At 43.7% G+C, this 23,184-nt stretch overlaps 1 protein-coding gene across 3 annotated transcripts; it reads left to right on the forward strand.

Annotated features, from left to right (window-relative positions):
* Positions 1 to 23,041, forward strand: nek10 (NIMA-related kinase 10). 3 transcript variants are annotated; one of them, XM_062985296.1, is made up of 35 exons: positions 1 to 78; positions 1,220 to 1,309; positions 1,396 to 1,450; positions 1,565 to 1,677; positions 1,866 to 1,964; positions 2,061 to 2,145; positions 2,799 to 2,840; positions 3,806 to 3,884; positions 3,987 to 4,054; positions 5,749 to 5,828; positions 5,915 to 6,001; positions 7,182 to 7,439; positions 7,554 to 7,693; positions 7,771 to 7,832; positions 9,264 to 9,329; positions 9,464 to 9,528; positions 9,628 to 9,730; positions 10,476 to 10,604; positions 11,341 to 11,478; positions 12,104 to 12,149; positions 12,922 to 13,043; positions 13,834 to 13,936; positions 15,481 to 15,556; positions 15,662 to 15,791; positions 15,908 to 15,978; positions 16,502 to 16,703; positions 17,504 to 17,609; positions 18,340 to 18,394; positions 18,871 to 18,902; positions 19,773 to 19,873; positions 20,128 to 20,238; positions 20,725 to 20,812; positions 20,886 to 20,941; positions 21,039 to 21,094; positions 22,620 to 23,041. In XM_062985296.1, the coding sequence occupies exons 2-35, from the start codon at positions 1,248 to 1,250 to the stop codon at positions 22,660 to 22,662; spliced, it is 3,129 nt and encodes a 1,042-aa protein (XP_062841366.1). In that variant the 5' UTR covers positions 1 to 78; positions 1,220 to 1,247; the 3' UTR covers positions 22,663 to 23,041. The 3 variants fall into 3 exon arrangements, with proteins under 3 accessions (XP_062841366.1, XP_062841367.1, XP_062841368.1); XM_062985297.1 differs by having other exon boundaries at positions 20,886 to 20,935; XM_062985298.1 differs by having other exon boundaries at positions 7,182 to 7,406.
* Positions 23,042 to 23,184: the final 143 nt, after the last annotated feature.

The raw sequence follows: 23,184 nt of genomic DNA on the forward strand, positions 1-23,184 counted from the left end.
TACGCTCGAACCGAATGAAGTATCGACCTTGAGGTGAAGTTTGTACCGATGGCCGCTGATCGATCAGAGATCAAACAGGTGAGAAGCAACACAGAGGCCAAACAGACACGTTAAAGAGCTGAATTTATTCATCTAAGCGTTAATATTTCTATATTTACTCCGTACGTCATCAGGCAGTGCATGACACACACACACACACACACACACAAACACACACACATGCACACACATACAAACATACATACACACACATATGCACATATATACATACACATACATACAAACTTACATATATACATACACACATGCCCATACATACATACATACACATACATACACATACATACATACTTACATACATATATACACACACATGCACAAATATTCATACACACACATGCACATACATACATACATACATACACACACATATACATACATACACACATACATACACACATGCACATATATACATACACATACATACATACTTACACACACACACACGCACACACATACATACACACAAACACATGCACATACATACATACATACTTACACACACACGCACACACATACATACATACTTACACACACACACACACACATACATACATACACATACACACACACACAAACACATGCACACACATACATACATACTCACACACACACGCACACACATACATACATACTTACACACACACACACATACATACATACACATACACACACACACAAACACATGCACACACATACATACATACATACATACTTACACACACACACGCACACACATACATACATACTTACACACACACACACATACATACATACATACACATACACACACACACAAACACATGCACACGCATACATACATACTTACACACACACACGCACACACATACATACATACTTACACACACACACGCACACACATACATACATACATACACATACACACAAACACATGCACATACATACATACATACACTTACACACATGCACATACATACATACACACACATGCACATACATACATACACAAACACACACGCATACACACACATGCACATACATACACACACATACACACACATGCACACACATGCACATACTGTACATACACACAGTAATATGAATATGAACAAGTCAAAGTTAGCTAGTGTAACTAAAATATGTAATATGCTCATGGTATTTAGTGTTTTACTTGTAGGTATGACTGAGAGGCAGTCATTTTCAAAATGCCTCCCCCAGACAGACGTGGAAAAGCACCTGAAAGACCATCTCCAAAACCTAAAGAGAAGTAAGCCTACAATATATATTTAATATATTATAATATCTTTAAAGATAATGAAATACATTTCTGTTGTATTTAATTTTCATTGTCAGGGAGCTTCGTGACCTCCGTAAGCTTTTTTCTTTTGTCTCCACTCCATTTGCGAAGGTAAAAAACCTGCACACACACAGATCTGCAGCAATGCTTTGAGAATGTGCCATCATCAAATACAGTTCCATGGATCACACATCCTAACATTGTTAATATTTTTCTCCTTGTTAGACTGCAGGAAGTCGGGGTGGAGGCAGAAGGGCTCTGATTTCTCCTCAGGAAAATGAAAACGGCAGGAATGTGAGGTTCTCGTCAACAGAGGCAGTCGAGCTCGATAACTTCAGGTCCATAATGATCTTTCTCTGTCTGTAGATGATTTTAGGTTAAGCGGACCTGAGAAATACACACATTTCGCAGAATATATCTTTAAATTTAAGGAGCAAAGTTATCCAACATGAATATAACCCTTTAACTCCAGTTTAAACTGCACCTGAACAAAACACTAAGAGGAGTGTGATTTTTCATTCTGCAGTGTGAAGTTCAGAGAGCAAAGACATTTCTGCGATCATCCTCATCACACTGTCTTCCTGGAAATCTTCACTTCCCTGATCAAAAACCGTCTCAACTGCAGGTCTGTCCCTCCCCAAAACACAAACACTTCATATTACAGGTCCGGCTGTACATAAACACTGTTTTATTTTTCTTTATTTACCTATTTGTGTTACAGCGAGTGGATGAAGCATTCCTCACCGACTAACATCGTCCGGGTTCTCATCTGCCTCAGATTGTTCATTAGAGAGCCTCGTTATCAGGTGCGCCTTTCTCTACATTCAGTAAACAACCAACTGTTAATGTTCCAGTCCAATCCATCTAATATAACACTGTGGTTTAAAGTATGTGGACACTTGACACACATACACAGTAATACAAAGTTAAACAAATACTTAGTGGTTGTTTATAAATATAATGACTAAGATTCTGATTTGATAGTGTGGAAAGTCTTACAATGCCATTTAAGTTTGTTGCCTGGCATTCGAAACCATTGTTAGTGATTAAGATTGACTACAGATGGTGGCTTCTGCAAAAACATGCAATACCAGTGCATTGTAGTGTCGGTCCCAAGCCTGGATAAATAGTGAGGGTTGTATCAGGAAGGGCATCCGGCCTAAAAACTGTCCCAAATCAATAATGCGGATCATGTTCCGCCGGCGACCCCTAACGGGAGCAGCCGAGGAAGTAGATTGTTATGTATTAAGTTCTTTTTGTTTAGTATTTTTTATTCAGTTTATTTTAAACAGTAAAATGAACTAATAGTCTTTCGTATATTTTACATATTGATTTTAATATATTAATATTTCAGAAACTACCATAAAGCCACCGCACCTTTTGAATGATCTCTTTTATTAAACAGTTAAATGAAATGCAGGGTTCTGTTGTCCTAATTTCTACACCTGTGTTTCCTCAGATAGTGTTTTATGAGCTTAATGGCTTGAATCACCTTGTGAAGGTAAGTAATACAATTAATGTATTAAATATTAAGCTGACATCTCAAACTCGCAGGGTTTGAATCTCAGCAGGCTATATGAACAATGATTGACTCGTCCGAGAGTGGGATTGCCGGTGGGTGTTCCTCATAACTGCTGCAGTTACGACCTCTGCTGGCTGATTGATGCTGCTGCGCAGAGACAGGGGATAATGGGGATCAGTGCATGACTCTCTGTGCTTCTTCATGTGAACCCTTCTCGTCCAGGTAAAAAGTGGTTACGGTACTGGACCAGTGATCAGAGGGTTGCTGGTTCAAGCCCCACCACTGCCAGGTTGCTGCTGTTGGGCCCTTGAGCAAGGCCCTTAACCTTCAATTGCTCAGACTGTATACTGTAACTGTAATGTAAGTTGCTTTGGATAAAGGCGTGTGCTATATGCTGAAAATGTAAAAAAAGAAGCGGTTGGGCCGCTCAGGTGGCGCAGCGGTAAAAACACACTCTGGAACCAGAGCTGGATCTCGAATTCATCGTATCGAATCTAGGGTTACATGCCACATGCCACATGAACAACGATTGGCCTGTTGTTCAGATGGGCGGGACTAAGCCGGATAGGGTCTCTCTCTCATGACTGGTGCAATTACGACCTCTGCTGGCTGATTGATGGCGCCTGCACAGAGATGAGAAAAGAGTGCTGTCAGGGTGTGTCTCTCCGTACACAACGCTGAGCTGCACTGCACTCGTCAAAGTGTGGGTGATAAGATGCATACGGCTGCTGCCCACGTGTCGGAAGGAGACTGACAGACACATAGCCCAGACCTTTACTGGGACTGATAAGCACCAAGGCCAGAGTCACGCCGAAACAGGAAGTACCATATTGTTGGCACAACTGAGAACCATATAGTTTATTTTATATTCCCGTTAGCAATGCTGAATAATTATCAGGAGTGTCATCCATAAAGCGTACGTTTATGCATTTATTGCTTTACAGTACATGGAGTCGGTCAGCAGGGCGTATCTGCAGCACGGCGAGCGCGCGCTGGAAACCGAGCAGCTGGTCACCATGACATGTAAATCACTCAGTAACACCAAACACACTGAACTTTATTTAAAATAAAAGCAATTTTCATTTCTCATTTTTTTTTAAACTTTCATTTCTGCTTTTCACGCAGATTTGTGTCAGAAACTGGCCATGGTGGACGAGCAGAGAAAGTGGCTGGTAGGAAGCGAAGCTCATAAGGTTGGATTATTTAAGGTTCTTAGTCACGACATGTTAGTCTGTACCTGAACTGTCTGTTTATGCTGAGGGGAAATTCGTCACACTGGTTAGATGTGGGTGGTGTGGTGGGTAGCACTGGCGCCTCACAGCGAGAAGATCCTGGATTTGATTCTCAGGTGCATGTTCTTCCCATGGTTTCCTCCGGTTGCTTTGGTTTCGTCCCACTGTCCAAAGACATGCAGTAAGTTTAACTGATGATAGTAAATTGCCCCGTGTGTGCCATGTGATGGACTGGTGTTTTCTACCTTTTAGGACTGACAGGCACTAAGGATAGACCTCCTTTACTGGTCCTGACATGCATGCCTTCTTTACCAGGACTGACGGGCACAGAGGCCAGACCTTCTTTACTGGGACTGACTGGTACAAAGGCAAGACCTTTTTCATTGAGACTGACAGGTACTAAGGACAGACCTCCTTTACTGGTCCTGACATGCATGCCTTCTTTACCAGTACTGACGGGCACAGAGGCCAGACCTTCTTTACTGGGACTGACTGGTACAAAGGCAAGACCTTTTTCATTGAGACTGACAGGTACTAAGGACAGACCTCCTTTACTGGTCCTGACATGCATGCCTTCTTTACCAGGACTGACGGGCACAGAGGCCAGACCTCCTTTACTGGGACTGCCCATCATGTATGCCTCCTTCACTGGGACTGACTGGTACAAAGGCCAGACCATTTTCATTGGGACTGATCGGTACAGAGGCCAGGCTTTGGTTTTGTCCTACTGTCCAGACATGCAGTAAGTTTAACTGATGATAGTAAATTGCCCCATGTGTGCCCTGTGATGGACTGGCGACCCGTCCGGGGTGTTTTCTACCTTTTACCCAGTAAGTTGTACCCACCACAATCCTGAATAGGATAAAGCGGGTGGTAAAACAGACAGTGAATGAATAAATGGTTAGATGTAAGCTGTTGGAAAACGAGTGTCACCGTTCACAGTCAAGCAAGTTTCATAGCGATAAATTCAGCACCTTGAAGCTTGACTTGGTCTTAAGGCAGCCTTTAAGACAATATAAAGGTTGCTCGACTGTGGACAGAGTCATCTGTGTTCCAGCAGTTTCTAAATCATGCCACACCTGCATTTCGTCGGTTCTCGGACTACATTCGATTTTCTCTTTGGATCTTCTTTTCAAATTTGGCATAAAATCCATGTGTGAGCATAAATATAAGTGTTTGACCCAGTATTTCAAACATTTCTAATTAATTGATTAAATAAATGTATGATTTTCTAATGATTCAGTCACACAACACTTGGATTTGGTATCCTGCATTCTGTTATTGATTGCTACCTAAGCCGGCCTTTTCTAGCAAGGCCCTTAAACCTCTCGGCTCCAGGGGCCCCGTACTCCAGGGGCGGCTGACCCTGCGTTTTCAAACAAGCTGAGATATGCAGAAAAAGAATCTCATTATACTGTACACGTGTAAATGTATATAAGACAAATAAATGCATTCTAATCTCTTGCGTTCTAAAAAGAACATTTGCAGAGATCATGTCCATGTGTTTTGGACGTGTATGTAAACTTTTGACTTCAACCGAATCTTCTAGATAAAAGCACTTTCAGTCTGTAGATTTTATACCTTCACACTTCAGCCTCTCAGATGGTATTTTAAGATCTGAGGCTCTGAGCTTCTTGTGGTTTCGGTGTTTGCAGACCCTGGTGAAGCTCCTTGCTGCGCGGGACAGTAACGTGTTATTAGGCGCGCTCTTGGCCCTCACCACTCTCGCAGACAGGTACGTTTGCGCTTCATTCAGTTCCCAGTTTTACTGTATATCATTAGATACGTTAGATCGTATTTACAGATTATTCGTGCTTGTAGCTCGGAGTGCAAGGAGAACATCGGAGAGCTTTGTGTCGTGGAAAGTCTGCTGGTCATTCTGCAGGAATATGACACGCTGTCAAAAAGGTGAGACATAAATAATGTTAAGAGTTCGTACACTGACTGTGATCAACCAGAGGAGTGGAGGCTGTTAGAGATGCAAATGTAGCTAAATGGATGTTCATTTATGGCTCTACACTTGTGGCTATACATGGAAAGATACAGACCTTCTTCAGTGGGACTGACCAGCACAGAGGCCAGACCTCCTTTACTGGTCCTGACAGGCATGCCTTCTTTACCAGGACTGACAGGCACTCATGCCAGGCCTCCTTAACTGAGACTGACAAGCACACAGGCCAGAACTTTACTGGGACTGACAGGCACCAAGGCCAGACCTTCTTTACTGGGATTGACCGGGACAGCGGCCAGACCTTCTTTACTGGTCCTGACAGGCATGCCTTCTTTACCAGGACTGACAGGCACCAAGGCCAGACCTTCTTTACTGGGATTGACCGGTACAGTGGCCAGACCTTCTTTACTGGTCCTGACAGGCATGCCTTCTTTACCAGGACTGACAGGCACTCATGCCAGGCCTCCTTAACTGAGACTGACAAGCACACAGGCCAGAACTTTACTGGGACTGACAGGCACATAGGCCAAACCCCTTTACTGGGACTGACCGATACAGAGGCCAGACCTTGTTCACTGGGATTGACAGACATGCCTGCTTTATCAGGACTGACAGGCACTCATGCCAGGCCTCCTTAACTGAGACTGACAGACAAGAGGCCAGACCTTCTTCACTTGAGACTGACAGACACATAGGCCAGACCTTTACTGGGACTGACAAGCACCAAGGCCAGACCTTCTTTACTGGGATTGACTGGTACAGAGACCAGACCTCCTAAACTGGGACTGAACAGTGCAGTGGTCAGACGTCCTTCACTGGGACTGACAGGCACATAAGCCAGACCTTTTTTACTGGGACTGACCGGTACAGATGCCAGACCTCCTTCACTGGGACTGACTGGTACAGAGGTCAGAATTTACTTACTGGGATTGACAGGCATGCCTTCTTTACCAGGACTGACAGGCACTCAGGCCAGGCGTCCTTCACTGAGACTGACAGGCACTGGGGCCAGACCTTCCTCACTAAGACTGGCCGATACAGAGTTCAGACCTCCTTTACTGACACTACCAGACACAGGGAACCATGAAAAACAATACATTTGATATCCATTCGTTTGTACTTGTGTGTACCTTCCAGGCTGAGTGCCGAGCTGCTCCGTTTGCTCTGCCCCGTGCCAGCGGTCCGTGAGCAGCTATGCCAGTGTGACGCCGTGCCCGTTCTGCTGAGCATGCTTCATGCCGATCATCTCAAGTTGTTATGGAGCACAGTGTGGGTTCTGGTGCAGCTGTGCCAGGATCCAGAGGGCAGCGCCAACATCCGAGCCTGGGGCGGAGTTCAGCAGCTCCTGCGCCTCCTAAACGGGTCACTTTTAAGTCTCTTCTCACCTAAAACAAAGTTAATCCAGCGCAAATACACTATATGGACAAAAGTATTGGGACGGTCAGAATATTAGTAACCTGATACAGGACGTTAAATCATTTTTTGCTCTTTGTTCATGTTGCTCCACAGAGAGCAAGTTTACGTATCTGACCGCTCGTCTATAGCGACCCTCTCGAGCGCTAACGCCGCCGGCCGCCTCCACAAACAGCATGTGTGTGAGGATCTGAGTCCACACGAGGCCGAGGAGAACACATTCGCTCTGCACGCTGGTGAGAACTTACACAGCATTACGATACAGAAATGACTGCGATCAGATGCGACCTCTGACCTTTGTGACTTCTGCTAGCATGCTGCGCGGCAATAACGGAGCTGGTGCTGGACGACACGGCGGCCCATCATGTGGTGCAGGTAACCGAAACATTCATCTGCTCATCGGCTCAGTAACAACATAACTTAACACTACAGGCTCAGCATCCGTGTTCCCAAGGTCCAGTGCTTCCAGTGACCTGTGTTCTTGTCATACAGGAACTTGTGTCATATGTGTGTGCAGGAACTAATGTTTAGAGAGACACACATTTTTTGGCATATTGTATATGTTCCCAGGATCCTTCTTTTAAGGAACCCATGTTCTTGAAAGCCCTATGTGTCCTGGAACCTGTGCCACCAGGGACTTATGTTCCTGTGTCATGTGTTCCCAGGATCCTATATGTCCAGGAACCTGTGTTCTTGTGTTACATGTTTCTAGGGTCCTGTGTGTCCAAGAACCTGTGTTTCCAGGGACCTGTGATTTTGTGTCATATGATTTTAAGGATCTGTGTTTCGAGGGTCCAATGTTTTTGTACCATGTGTTCCCAGGGTCCTATGTGTTCAGGGACCTGTGTCTCCAGGAATATGGACCTGTGTCTCAATAGTCCAGTACGTCCAGGGATTTGTGCTTACAGAGACTGAGTTCTTGTGTCATATGTTCCCAGGGTCCTATATGTCCAGGAACATATGTTCTTGTGTTACATGTTTCTTAAGTACCATGTATCCCATGACCTGTGTTCTTATGTCACATGTTTCTAGGGGTCTGTGTTTGTCAAGCCATATGTATCCTGTGACCTGTGTTTCCAAAGACCTGTGTTTTTGTGTCATATAATATTAGAGTTCTTTGTGTCCAGGGACCTGTGGTTACAGAGACCCATGTTCTGGTTTGCTATGTTTCCAGGGTCCTATGTTCTTGTGTCATATGTTTTCAGGGTCCTGCTTTTAAGGGGCCCATGTTTCTGTTCTGGGACCTGGGTTTACAGAGACCTATGTTCTTGTGTCATATGTTTCCAGTGTCTTATGTGTTCAGGGATCTGTGTCTCCAGAGACCTGTGTTCTTGAGTCATATGTTCCCAGGGTCCTGTGTGTATAAGAACCTGTGCCTCCAGGGACCTATGTTCTTGTGTCATATGATTTTAAGGTTCTTTGTGTCCAGGGATCTGTCTCTCCAGGGACCTATATTCTTCTCTCATATGTTTTCAGACTCCTTTTTTAGGCGGCCCTTCTTTCTCGTGCCCTGTGTGTCCTGGAACCTGTGTTTACAGAAACCTGTCCTGTCCTGGTGTTATATGTTATAAGGGTCATTTGTGTCCAGGAACCTGTACCTTTAAGGATCTGGTTCTTATGAATCTATCCCACATTTGAAGGGCTCCATTACGATTCCTTATATACTAAGAGCATCAGTTCTGTATAACCAAGATTGTTAAGATGACCCTGATCATGACCCAGGAACCCATAAGTTCCTTAATACTCAGGAAATGCATTTTATTTATTAGAAACACTAACCTGAGATGAATTTTGCTTTTGTCCCAGGAGAACGGCGTGTACATAATAAGCAAACTGATCCTGCCTCAGGGACCCAAGGCTGCATCACTACAGGTCTGTCTCTGTTTTATTTTTATTTATTATTATTTATTATTATTATTTATTGTTATTTATACTGAAGTAAATAAAATTCTGTGTAATAGTATTTCTGTAGAACACTGACGTGTGTATATGCATGTTTTTTTAAGTTTTACGCCTTCAGGACGCTGCGGTTCCTCTTCAGTATGGAGCGTAACAGACACCTTTTTAAACGGTACGACTGATCTGGAACACTGATATCCTGTCACAGCTCTTACACTCACGCTTTGCTGAACGTCTCTGTCGAATCTGAACGTGTGATCTGTCGATACAGACTCTTCACACCCGAGCTGTTTGAGATGTTCATCGATATCGGGCATTACGTCAGAGACATCGCGGCGTACGAACCTCTGCAGGAAAAAATCAACCTGCTTTCGGTAAGCAAGTAACAACCAAGTTTTCTTCTTGTCAATTCATTATATGGCCAAAAGTATTCGGACACCTGAACGTGAACTTGCTGGACGTCCCATTTAAAAAACAAATGGTATTAAAATCGAGTGACCTCTATGTGATCTTTTTAGCTAGAACAACAGCCGCTCTTCTTTTCTGAAAAGGTCTTTCATCATATTTAGACATGCGTCTATAAAAACGTGCATTTGATGTACGACCTCTGCTGGCTGGTCGATGGCACTGCACAGAGACAGGGGATAATGGAGATGAGTGTGCGACTCTCCGTGCGCGATACGGATCTCCATATGAACCCGTCTGGGGCTGCTCACTTGTCGGAGGGGGCGTGTGTTAGTTACGGCCCTGCTTGGTCAGGAGTGGAGGTCTGCAGCAGTAAAGGTGAAATATGATTAGGTAATTAGATATGACTAAATTCAGGTAAAATGCATGAACAGAAAATTCAAAAAAGAAGGCATTGCTCACAGTCAGCCTTCCAATTCATTTCAGTAGTGTTCAATGGGGTTTAGGTTCTGAGTTCCTTGCAAGTTCCTCCACACCACACTTATCCAACCACGTCCTTATGGACATTGTTTTGGGCACAGGAGCACCTCCATGCTGGAATGGGGGAAAAACCCTCCCCAGACTCCTCCATTAAAGTTGAAAGCATATAATTGATTTTATACACCTGTTATGTGGTTGAGACTTTGGTCAAACAGGACATGCTCTGTTTCACAGACCGAAGACCTTGATGGACTGAAGGAGAGAATCGACGCGGTGAACCAGAACCGGCCGCCTCTCAAGGTGATCAACGGCTACGCCATCCTGGACCATCTGGGCAGCGGAGCATTCGGGAGTGTTTATAAAGTAAGGGCTAGCTGTATTCGATCGGTCAGTCGTGTCTTCCAAAATGGTTTATTGTGTCCGATGTTACAGTCAAAAACAGCATACACTATATAGCCAAAAGTATTTGGACTTGGTATAAAACAAATGGTATAAAAAGTGGCTCTATGTGATCTTTTTATCTGTAAGAACAGCCACTTTTCTGAAAAGGCTTCTCACAAGACGTACAGAATGTCTGTGGGAATTTGTGCCCATTCAGGCAGAAGAGCGTTTATATGGCTGGGCGGACGGCACGGTGGCTAAGTGGGTAGCACTGTCACCTCACAGCAAGAAGGTCCTGAGTTCGATCCCCAGGTGGGGCGGTCCGGGTCCTTTCTGTGCGGAGTTTGCATGTTCTCCCCGTGTCTGCGTGGGTTTCCTCCAGGTGCTCCGGTTTCCTCCCACAGTCCAAAGACAAGCAAGTGAGCTGGATTGAAGATACTAAATTGTCCATGACTGTGTTCAGTATAACCTTGTAAACTGTGCACAGGGGCAGGACAGGGCTTTTTCCTAAACGGTTGCTGCATATCATTTCCTTTATAGAATTGATTAATTACACCTTTTAGCAACTGATGTGTGTAAAACACATAAATTAGAAGGGGTGTCACAATACTTAATACTATAATACAGGTTTCTTTCATTACTGCTGGAACACAATAAGTACAGTGAATGAATCTGGATCTACCAAAACCCAAATAACACACTGGACCCTTGGTTCTAGGTCCGTAAACAGGGCGCTCAGAACTGCCTGGCGCTGAAAGAAGTGAACCTGCACAACCCGGCTTTCGGCCAGGACAAGAAATCCAGAGACAGCAACGTTGACAAGATCGTATCCGAGCTCACCATCATCAGAGAGCAGGTCCCAAATTTTACTGTATATGCTCAGGATTCAGAGACATTTTTGGTGGGGACATAAGAAGCCCGTGCTGTTTTTTGTTTTGTTTGGAGTGGGGTGAACTAAAAGATCTGAGGGTTTATATAGACTAAAGCAATAAATAGTATTTTTTCTGTGAGTAGCTCTGATGCCTTATAGCAAGAATATCCTGGATTCAAATCCACGCCTGGACGGCCAGGGTCCTTTTTTCATGTAGTTTGCCTTTGAGTTTACTCCGGGTGCTTTTGTTTCCTCCCACAAGTCCAAGGACGTGCAGTCAGGTCAATTTGAGCTACAAAAAGTTGCCCTAAGAGTGTGTGTGTGTGTGTGTGTGTGTGTGTGTGTGCGCTCTGTGATGGATTGACGACCTGTCCGGTTGTCTCCTGTCTTTCGCCCAATAAATCAGACCTACGCGACCCTGACCAGGATAACGCAACGGTAAAACAGACAATGAATAAGCATTTTTGGTCACCCACTCATTCGTCATGTGTTATTTACTTGGGATAATATGTACCGCCTCTGTACCGCCCTCGTGTGGTCATATAGATAAACTGCACTATATTCCAGTGAGGTTGAGCAGAATGTTTCTGTGATTTGTGTTTGACGTTAGATGGCGCACCCCAACATTGTGAAATACCTCAAGACATTTTTGGAATGTGAGTGTCCTCTTTCATTTCTCTTCTTCACATTTACATGTTTATTGTTGGGCACGTACAGACCCCATTTCCAGAAAAGTTGGGACAGTTTGTGAAATGCATTGAAACAAGACTTACAGTAAAATTTTCGGCATTTAGCAGACGACTTTATTCAAAGCGACTTACATTACAGTTACAGTATACAGGCTGAGCAATTGAGGGTTGAGGGCCTTGCTCAAGGGCCCAACTGCAGCAACCTGGCAGTGGTGAGGCTTGAACCAGCGACCCTCTGATTACTAGTCCTGTACCTTAACCACTAGACTATGTCTAGACAAACCTGAATGTATTTTGTACATTTAAACAAATAAACAAAGTTCAATGCCTGCATGATGCTCAAAAAGAGTTGGGACAGGGGCAAAATACAGTGAAAACTGTATAGATTATTTGAGTTACGTCGATTTAAAACGTTCCACAATAACCAGGTGAATTGGTGAATGGAGTTATTCCTTGACACTGTCGCCCTCTGCTGGCTCAGTAGGGTTTTTCTTTTTTCTTTTTTGGTCCTGGATGCTGTAAAGTTGCTTTAAATTAAGGATCCACCAAGGACTCAGTCTTTGCAATTTAAACGTGAGATTCCAAACATCATGAGACTTCCAAAACATTTCGTTAAAGGTTCAAGAAAACAAACAAATCACAGATTCTTGTTTTTAATGCAGTTCTTTATGTCCCAACTTTTCCAGAAATGTGGTTTGTACCCTGTATGTCCCATAACCAAAGTGCACATGTGTGTCAGGTGACCGGCTGTACGTTGTGATGGAGCTGGTAGAAGGAGCTCCACTCGCCGAACACTTCAGCTCTCTGAAGGAGAAACGGCAGACCTTCACTGAGGAACGAGTCTGGAACATCTTCATCCAGGTGATGAAACACTGAGGCTACATGTGCTGAGCATCACTCACGTTCTTCACAAGAATCTTAAGTGTTATGTAGTGTATGAGCTAACAAGTGTGTGAGATGCATTATATTAAACACATTATAGATCTCTAGTTTGTGGTAACAGTCTAGGGAAGGCCCTATCTTATCCCGGCATGTCTGTGCCCAAGTGCACAAAGCGAAACCATAAAGACATGGTTTGACTTTGGTGTGAATGTTTAAAGGTTCCCACAGGGCTCTAACCTCAACCCCATTAAACACCTAACTTCCAGCATCTATGCCGGACCTTGAATAGGCACAGATTCCCATATACACAGTACAAAACCATGTGAAGAGCCTTCCTAAAAAAGTATACATATTTTTGCCTCTGTGGGTTTAGGAACTGGTTGTCAAACAGGCTCGTAATCTGGTGTCCACATGAGGGTACACTATATGGCCAAAAGTATTTGGACACTTGACAATGAACTTGTTTGACATTCCATTTCAAAAACAAATGGTCTGTGTGATCTTTTCAGCTAGAACAACAGACACTCCCCTGAGAAGGCTTTTCACAAGTATGTCTGTGGGAATTTGTGCCCGTTTAGTCAAAGATGTGACAACATTTATATATCAGGGCACTGATGTTGATGTTCTGGGCTCCCCAATCTTTTGCTGCAAGCTCAGAAGCATATCTGTTATATACTTTAATTGTTCTGGCTGAAACAGATGAATTTAAATATTAAAAGTGGTGTCCCAGTACTTTTGTCCATACTGGTTAAATGTTTGTGATCTGCAGATGTGTTTAGCTCTGAGATACCTGCACAAGGAGAAGAGGATCGTACACAGAGATCTCACACCCAACAACATCATGCTCGGAGAGAGAGATAAAGTCACCATCAGTCAGTAAAACACTTTCTACCAGTTCTTACTACATACTACGTTCACATGGGTGACAAATTAAAAGATAGGTGGGTTGCGTTACACAGTTAAACAAAAAACATCACTTCATGCTGTGCTGCATGTACAGAAGCTGACTTCAGAAGGTTAGCAGCCCTCGGGTGGGGCATCAGTCTATTACGCCAGCCTCTCAGGCTTATACCTGGGCATTTGTGTCAGTCTGAGGAAAGAAGGACTGGATGGAGTTTCACCTTGCTGCAATAGTGACTCCTACTGTCAGGTCGAGGCACCAGGACGACAGTGGAGGAATACGTAAGCATAGTGTGTTCCTCCGTGAGCGTTACAGCTCTGAGTAGGAGTCCAACGAGATGCTTTTATTCAGATTGTGACACGATTTCATCTTAAGCAATTAAATGCTCAACAGTGCCAGCATGGCAGCTGCAGGGCTTGATCCACCAACCTTCCGATCAATAGTTCAGTCACTCAATTGCTGAGTTACCTATGGGGGGGCTAAGGGGCCACGTGCTGGTCACAGTTGTTTAGACAGGTCACTTGATTGACAACAGCTTCTGTCTTAATGAAATGGTCTCTACCAGGATGACAGCACCCTCATCCTCTGGGCGTCAGGGGTCATGACTGACAAGTACTGTATATAAATATTGGAGATCATATTCTTCACCAGAACCCAGTCCAACTGAATTTACTGGGGACAGAATTCAGTTGGGTTGGTGTTTTTCTTTTGGTGATTTTGGTATTTGTTTGTTTGTTTATTAGGATTTTAACGTCATGTTTTACACTTTGGTTACATTCATGACAGGAACGGTCGTTACTCATTTCACAAGATTCATCTCAAGGTTATATCGAACACAGTCTTGGACAGTTTAGTATCTCCCATTCACCTCACTTGCATGTCTTTGGACTGTGGGAGGAAACCGGAGCACACGGAGTAAACCCACACAGACACGGGGAGAACATGCAAACTCCACACAGAAGGGACCCGGACCGCCCCACCTGGGGATCGAACCCAGGACCTTCTTTGCTGTGAGGCGACAGTGCTACCCACTGAGCCACCGTGCCACCCTGATTTTGGTAGGATGGTGTTCCATCCTTTTAGGATGACTTAACAGCTTACTGGCTTTGCCTTTAATTTGTCACTCCTTTGTAGGTACAGTTTATAAATATCTATCACTGACTGTAGTCCAAGTAGAAGGGCTAGAGGGATTCCTCATCACTGCTGCAATCATGACCTCTGCTGGCTGATCGATGGCGTCTGCACAGAGACAGGGGATAATGGAGTCTCCATGCGCGATACAGATCTCCATATGAACCTGCCTAGTGCAGGTGAAAAAACGGAGCATTAGGCGACTGCACACGACACGAGGGGGCGTCAGGGTTGGAGTCCACAGCAGTGGAGGAGAGATATAATCCTCGGATAGGACTAGATTGAAAGAAAAAGGGAAAATGCACAAAGTGAATTTTAAAAATCAGTTTTTTATTATTAATTCATCACCACAGACGAACTATAATAAAATATTTTATTTTCTAGCCGATTTTGGTCTCGCGAAGCAGAAACAAGAGAACAGCAAGCTGATGTCAGTCGTCGGAACCATTCTCTACTCCTGGTAAGCATTGGTACATAAAACGCTTTTGTTTAGGTTAAATGTTTAACTGTTGAAGATTCATTATCATGCAGTATGTTTCTTTGCATTGTCTGGTGGCTCTGTTAGCCCTGAGATAGTGAAAAATGAGCCGTACGGAGAGAAGGCCGACGTGTGGGCTGCTGGCTGCGTCCTGTATCAAATGGTCACCCTCAAACCACCGTTCTACAGCTCCAACATGCTCTCGCTCGCCACCAAGGTCACGCAACATCAAAACCCCACTTAATACATCATGAATTCCAAAATTAGACCAGCTGTCCCAATACTTTTGTCCATATAGTGTGTATCATGTCGATTTCCTTGTTGCTTTTTCAGATAGTGGAGGCTGCATTTGAGCCGGTGGAGGACGCAGCTTTTTCTGAGAGAGTTACTGACATGATTCAATGGTGAGTGAAATTATTTTAACCTCGCAAAATCCACGAGACCTCCAGTGTGTCCAAAATCAATCGTATCTTTTATGTAACAGTGTGTTCACATACACACAGATAGGTGCTAGATATCAACCTGATTACAGGACAGTTAAAGGTAGAACAAATCAAAAAGAGGAGAGGATGTAGACGTGCAGCTACTAAAAATTGCCCTGAGTGTGAGGACCCACTGCAATTCTGACCAGGATAAAGCAGTGGTAAAACAGACAACGCACAAGTGTTGACTTTGATTTTTTATTTACGTGGCCTGTTAAATGGAATGAACTGTGCTGACTTTAGGGCGGCGCGGTGGCTCAGTGGGTAACACTGTTGCCTTACAGCAAGGAGGTCCTGGGTTCGATTCCTAGTTGAATTGATCTGGGTCGTTCTGTGTGGAGTTTGCATGTTCTTCCCGTGTTCGTGTGGGTTTCCTCCGGGTGCTCCGGTTTCCTGTGGTACTGTATGTTCTGAATTAGATTAAAAATATGTTTTTTCTGGCCAGCTGTCTGACCCCGAACGCAGACATGCGTCCCGACATCGTGGAGGTCAGCTCCAGAATCTGTGACCTGATCATGACGTACCTGGACGACGTAAACGCCTCACATTCCGCTCTGGAGAGGAGGGCTGAGCGGGACAGGCGGAGGGCTCAGAAATACTGTATTGAAAGCAATCGCATGAAGCTTGTGTACTGCAGAACTGCTCAGGTAACACACACACACCACACACACACAGTTCTCTGTACTCTTCAGATAAGAGCTGCTTCCAAATGTGCACTACATGGACAAAAGTATTGGGACACCCCTTCTAATTATTGAAATCATGTGTTTCAGCCACTACAGTTGCTAACAGGCGTAATAAATCAGTTATATAAAGGAAATTAAATACTTCCAACTTTGCAGCAACAGTTTAGGAAAGGTTCATCCTGTTTCAGCATGACTGTGCCCCTGTGCACAAAGTGAGTCCTATAAAAATATGAAGAAAAGCTCCAGTGTCCTGCACAGAGCCCTGACCTCAGTCCTACTCAACAGCTCTGGAATCTCAACTGAATGGGCCCATATTCCCACAGACATACTGTACTTCAAAGTCCTGTGAATGGGACGTCCTACAAGCTCATGGTCAGGTGTCCAAATACTTTAGGCAATATAGTGTATATTTGTAGTGAGGCTTTGCCCCTGTCACTTGGCAGTTGGTATTAGCCTCAGAAACGCTGAATGGTCTGATTGGTCTGTTAGGTATGAATAGTTAAGCTTCCCCAAACAATAAGCTGCATGTTCTAATTCCCCTTCACTTGCTTTAATAACCAGTTGACAATTGTAGGACCGTTGGTAGCCTAGTGGTTAGGGTACTGGACTAGTAAGCAGAAGGTTGCTGGTTTCAAACACCACCACTGCCAGGTTGCCACTGTTGGGCCCTTGAGTAAATGAGTAAATGTAACCATACTGGGCATCCAGTGAATTGCTGGTCTGTTACCAGTCTTGCATTTCACTTTTCTTTACGTTAATAGGGACTGGACTTTAAGGACCAGCTGCTTGTGGATCAGAATGGTCAGCAGTCTGAGAAACGTGATCTGCATTTCTCGAGCTCGGCAGATGAAGAAGTTCAGGCTCACGGTTGGTTTTGGTCATTTTTTTAAGGGTGTTTCTACTTTACTTGAATAAAAATGCTTCTATTGAATGACTTTTACTCTAATAAGTTACTCCATAACTTAATGACTTTATTCTTTGCTGAATAATTTATTTTATAACTTTTTTTTTTATGTATAATTAAACGTACAGAATAAGAAGCTGCTTGTTTTCTTTACTGCAAAGAAAGATGCAACCTAAATTGCACATTTGTCTGTAAACAAAATGAATTGAGGCTGAAAATACAATGGAGTTAATCAGTGAAAACATTGGAAATCTTTTCTTTTTAGTTGTTTTTTATCAGTTAAATAAATATTTAAGAGAATTAACACATCACAGATTCTTCTTTTTATTGCGTTTTACAAAAGTCCCAGTTCATTGACAAAAATGAGACAAAATGAATCCCAAATTTACGATTTATAGCAGAGTTATAAGTGCTGCTGGTTGGACAGTACTGAATCTGTAATGTGGAATCATTTGCAAACGATTCATGATTGAATCGTTTTGACTTGTGACCTCAAGTGAGTCATTTAGGTCCGAATCAAATAATTTAGAATGTGAGTTCCACCGAATCACTGTGTGTAGCTGCATGTGTAGAACCCAGACCTGTGTCATTACAGATAAAGAGAAGGGATTAAGAACCCATGACCTCCTGTATACTTGATCACACAGCCATTCTTCATCAGGCATTAACTTGCATTTTGTCTGAATCATTTAGACTCAGCCAGGAACCCCGACAGCGCCTCACTTCCAGACGAGCAAAGCCGAGCTGGGTACGTTAACGTGAATGTTTTTCTCTAATTAAATCCCTTATACAGTATCAAGGAAATTGAATGCTTCCGACTTTGCAGCAACAGTTTAGGGAAGGCCCTTTCCTGTTCCAGCATGTCTGTGCCCCTGTGTACAAAGCGAACTCGGTTTAAAGAAACTCCTGTGTCCTGCACAGAGCCCTGACCTCAGTCCCACTCACCAGCTATGGAATGAACTAGAACATCAGCGCCCAGCCGTACAAACGTTGTCATCTTTTGACTGAAGGGCACAAATTCCCACAGACATACTATACTTCAAAGTCTTGTGAGAAGCCTCCTCAGAGAAGTGGCCGTCATTATAGCTAAATAGATCACAGAGGTCACTCTATTTACTCTGTTTTAATACCATTTGTTTCTTAAAATGTCCAGCAAGCTCTTGTGTCCAAATACTTTTGGCCATATAGTCAGTTATCTATTCATGGTCTGTTCTTGTGTTTCAGTGGAGACTTCATGAAGTCTAAAGCTCGACCAGGTAAACATTCTGCATTAAGGGAAGGAAAATCCTCAGGTAGGGTAGCGGTCTCTTACCTTAGCCCACACTCGCTCCACAGACACAATCCGGCGATTTTTCCAGTGACTTTTACTGTCACGTGCTAGTATGTCTCACTCTTTGGCCAGCGAAGCCGCCATGAGATTGGCAGAGGTTGGTAAAGGCGGTAAAGGTACTGGACAATCAAGGAACTGGATGTGCTCATGCCCCACCATCGCCAAGTCGCCACTGTCGGGCCCCTGAGCACGTCTCTGAATTCTTAATTGCTCAGATTGTAGCTTGTAATTCAATCATAAGTGAAGTCGTTTAGGATAAAAGTGCCACAAAAGGAGAACATACACCTATGAGCTCGACACAGACTTCACAAGACATCTGAAGGACTCCTGTGGTGTCTGGTACCAGGATGTAATGACCAGGTCCTTCAACTTCTGTACATTGCAAGGTGGATCATCCATCCTACCTTGATCCTTGGATGCACACGAGCCCGGTTATCCACATGACATCCATACTGTTCTGACGTTCATTTCCTGATGCCTGCGTGCACCTTGTAGGTGCCTTTGATAGTAGACAGGCTGACCGTACACGGAAGGGTTTGATGCACTTAAAATGATCTCCAATTCGGACCACAGTAGCTGTTTTTGTCACTCAGTTGTGTCTGTCAAGTGTTTGCCAAGCCAGTAGCACCACAAAACGGTGGGCTAGTTTATCAGACTGCTCCACCCGGGTGCCCCCATCAGTTCATGTATATTTAATTGCATTGATCAGCCGTTAGCTTCCTGCCTTGCTGATATTTGATATTTTTTAATGTGTAGAATTAAAGATCTGACCAATTTTGGTTAACGTGACTCTCAGGTTCAGCAGGAATCTGCGTATCACACAGAAAGGTCCGACAGATCGACGACCCCAATTTACGGCTCCTGGAACTGCTCCATAAGATCATTTTCATCACTCAGGTGAGGTTATAAAGCTTTATAGTAATTAATAATACAGCATGTTTTTCCTAAAGATCAATGAAAACTGCTGCACTACATCAGGCAGTTTAGCCTAGTGGTTAAGGTACTGGACTAGTAATCAAAAGGTTGTTGGTTTAAGCCCCACCACTACCAGGTTGGCACTGTTGGGCCCTTGAGCAACTGTACTGTCACAGTACTGTAAGTCGCTTTGGATAAATGCCATAAATGTAAACTTGTTTTTATGCCGAGTTCAGCTTCCACCGGAACCTCAGAGCAGCTTTCAGCGGCGTCTGATCGAGCGCTTTAAGAGGTCACTGTTCCAGCGTGGCAGCAGCTCATTTCATCTGAAGGTGGAGCTCAGTAAGGTAACGCATTCAGCAAAGCAACCAATAAATACACATCATGGCCAAAAGTATTGGGATGCCACTTCTAATTTTTTTATTTATGCATTTCAGCCACAAGTGGTAACAGGTGTAATAAATCAATTATATAAAGGAAATTACATGCTTCCAACTTTGCAGCAATAGTTTAGGGAAGGTCACAGAAAGACATGAAGAAAAGCCCTGACTTCATCCCCACTCAACAGCTCTGGAATGAACCGGAACATCAACATCAGTGCCCAGCCGTACAAATGCTGCCATGTTTTGACTAAATGGGCACAAATTCCCACATCTTGTGAGAAGCCTTATCAAAAGATGGTCGTGTCCAAATACTTTTGGTCATATAATGTACATGAACCAAGCTTTTATTCAACCTTCAAGTCAAACTCAAAGCTTACATGCAGTTTTTTAAGGAACGTGAATCGCTTCTGTGACGTCTATATCAGCATTTTTAAGCTTCTGTTTGAACAGGTTCTTCAGGGAGGGCAGGAGCTGGTGGAGCCACTTTCAGCCAGGAAATGGTGGTCCATGCTGCACGGCCGGCAAGCCGACACCCACGGTAAGAGCTAAACACTTTAATTTCGTTACATCCTACAAAGCTGCAAAATCCTGAGAAAATTATTTCTTTCCAGGTGATTCGGGGTCTTTTTGGGGTCTTGAAGAGGGCATCACGTACGAGCAGGTACAGGTCAGTTTGAAAAACGTGTCCTTTTCCCTCACTGTACCATGTTACAAGCGATGCCAGGTACTGTGTTGTTAGAATCGGTGTAATTTCTGCTCCTCAGGTCAAAATTGAGGAAGTTCTGGAGAGTAGCGGCTATTACAGCACGGCCTCGTTCAGGTAAAACTTCAGCGCTGAGATGACGTCCATGCTGTGGTGGGATATTGTGAGGTTTGGGATGCAGCATCTTCCTGATCATCCTCTTATATAGACAGTAATAGTTCCAAAGGCAGAAAAGGGGTGAAGCTGGTACGGTGTGTGCCACATGCCAGCAGTAGGGTTCGATCCTTGATTAAGGTGGCTGTCTGGAAGAAGTTTTGCAGGTTACTGATTTTCCAACTTCTATAAGGGTGAACTGGCTCCACCAAATTACCCCAAATGGAAGTTAATACACAATGGACAAAAGTATTGGGACACCCCTTCTAATAAATGAGTTTGTGCCCAGGTGGTACAGCAGGATATTCCCCTACAACATCAGCGCTGAAATTCTGAACACCCCGGTTCTAATCTCAGCTCTGCTAACGGTCAGCTGGGCGCCATCTAGCGGGCACAATTGGCCATCGAGTCTTCTGGGTGGGAAAAGACCAGACTAATAAGTGGGCAAGGACCCTGATTAGCAGCCGAGGTGCCTGTGCAAAAGTGGAGGAGCCTCATGTGCAAATCCACCAAGGCACGGGCGAAAAAGAAGGGATTAAGAGACTGCGCACTAAGGAGGGGGCATGGAGCAGGCAGATATACCATCCTCGGACTAATCGGCTACGCTAAGTTTGGAGAAAAAGGGAGAAAATGCATAAATAAATAGAAAAAAAATCCTCAGAGTTGAGATATTTTAAACATACCCGTTAACTATTAGATGTATATAATCATTTATGTAAAATAAATCATATGCCTCCAAATATGTGGCAACACTTCTCTCCAGTATGACTGTTGAGTATGATTGTTCCCCTGTGCACAAAGCAAACTCAACGCCATGACCATATATCTGTTAAAAAAAAACACTGGGACGATTTGGAACCTTGACTGCAAGCAAGACCACCTGACCTCACAAGTGTTCTTTTAACCGATTAGGCATTAATTCCTGAGGTACACTCCAAAATCTAAAGGCTGTCATTGCCTTAAAAAAAGAGGGTGGTGGAATGTTGGGTTTGGAATGTTGTAAGGTGTCCGGATACTTTTGACCATATAGCACATATGTTTGTGTCACCATGTGATAGAACATTTACATTTATAGCATTTAGCAGATGCATTTATCTAAAGCCATGAATACATTGCTAGCACTCGAGAGTTTAGGACTTTGCTCAGGAACCCAACAGTGGCAGCTTGGCAGCAATGGGGCTAGAACCATTAACCCTCCGATGACTATTCCAGCACATATGTATTTTATTTTTGGCTGAAATGTAGCTAGAACCAAGGCCGTAGCTATGAATTAAACATTGGGGGAAGCCAAATCTACCAGAACTGTAGGGAACACTGACGTATCCTAACGTTATGCAAAGCTGGCGATTTAAATATTGTGACATCACTATATTGGCGGGAGGAGGTATTTTGAGCATATCTGAATATCTGATGTGTACCCCACACCCTCTACGTCCCAGTAAGTATTGTGATTACATCCTTGGCTAGAACATTTGCTCTTTTCTTTCAGGAGTGATTCAGAAATGGGAAGCAGCAGAACCGTCGGACCATGACTCCACACGGCGGCGTTTCATTCGCTCATCAAAGCTCGAGAACGAGAACAAGATTGTTTATAATAATATTTGTGTAAAACGAGTGGTAAAGTAACCCCCCTACCATCATTACCACCCTTGTGGAGAAACCTGAATTCTACGTGAACTTGATCTCTCTGGGTGTTTCTGGGTTCTGAGGTTGTAAAAACATATGCAGGGATCTATTTATTATGCTTAAGTGATTTTCACTTCAAATCTCAGGCTGACTTTATGCACTTTACCTAAAATATGCTCTGTAAATCTAAAAAATATATAAAAATATAAATATATATGTATTTTACTGACTTTCCTCTGTTGTTTTAGTGATATGAAGGAAATAAAGGGCTGATTGTTTAATGCATGTGTTTTTTTTATTTCACTCGGATATCGGTTGCTCTGGGAGGCACGGTGGTGTGTGGAGTTTGCATGTTCTCCCTGTGTCTGTATGGGTTTCCTCCGGGTGCTCCGGTTCCCCTCCAACAAACCCAAAGACATTCAGTCAGG

Source organism: Trichomycterus rosablanca, chromosome 23 (assembly GCF_030014385.1).
Source record: "Trichomycterus rosablanca isolate fTriRos1 chromosome 23, fTriRos1.hap1, whole genome shotgun sequence".
NCBI lineage: Eukaryota > Metazoa > Chordata > Actinopteri > Siluriformes > Trichomycteridae > Trichomycterus > Trichomycterus rosablanca.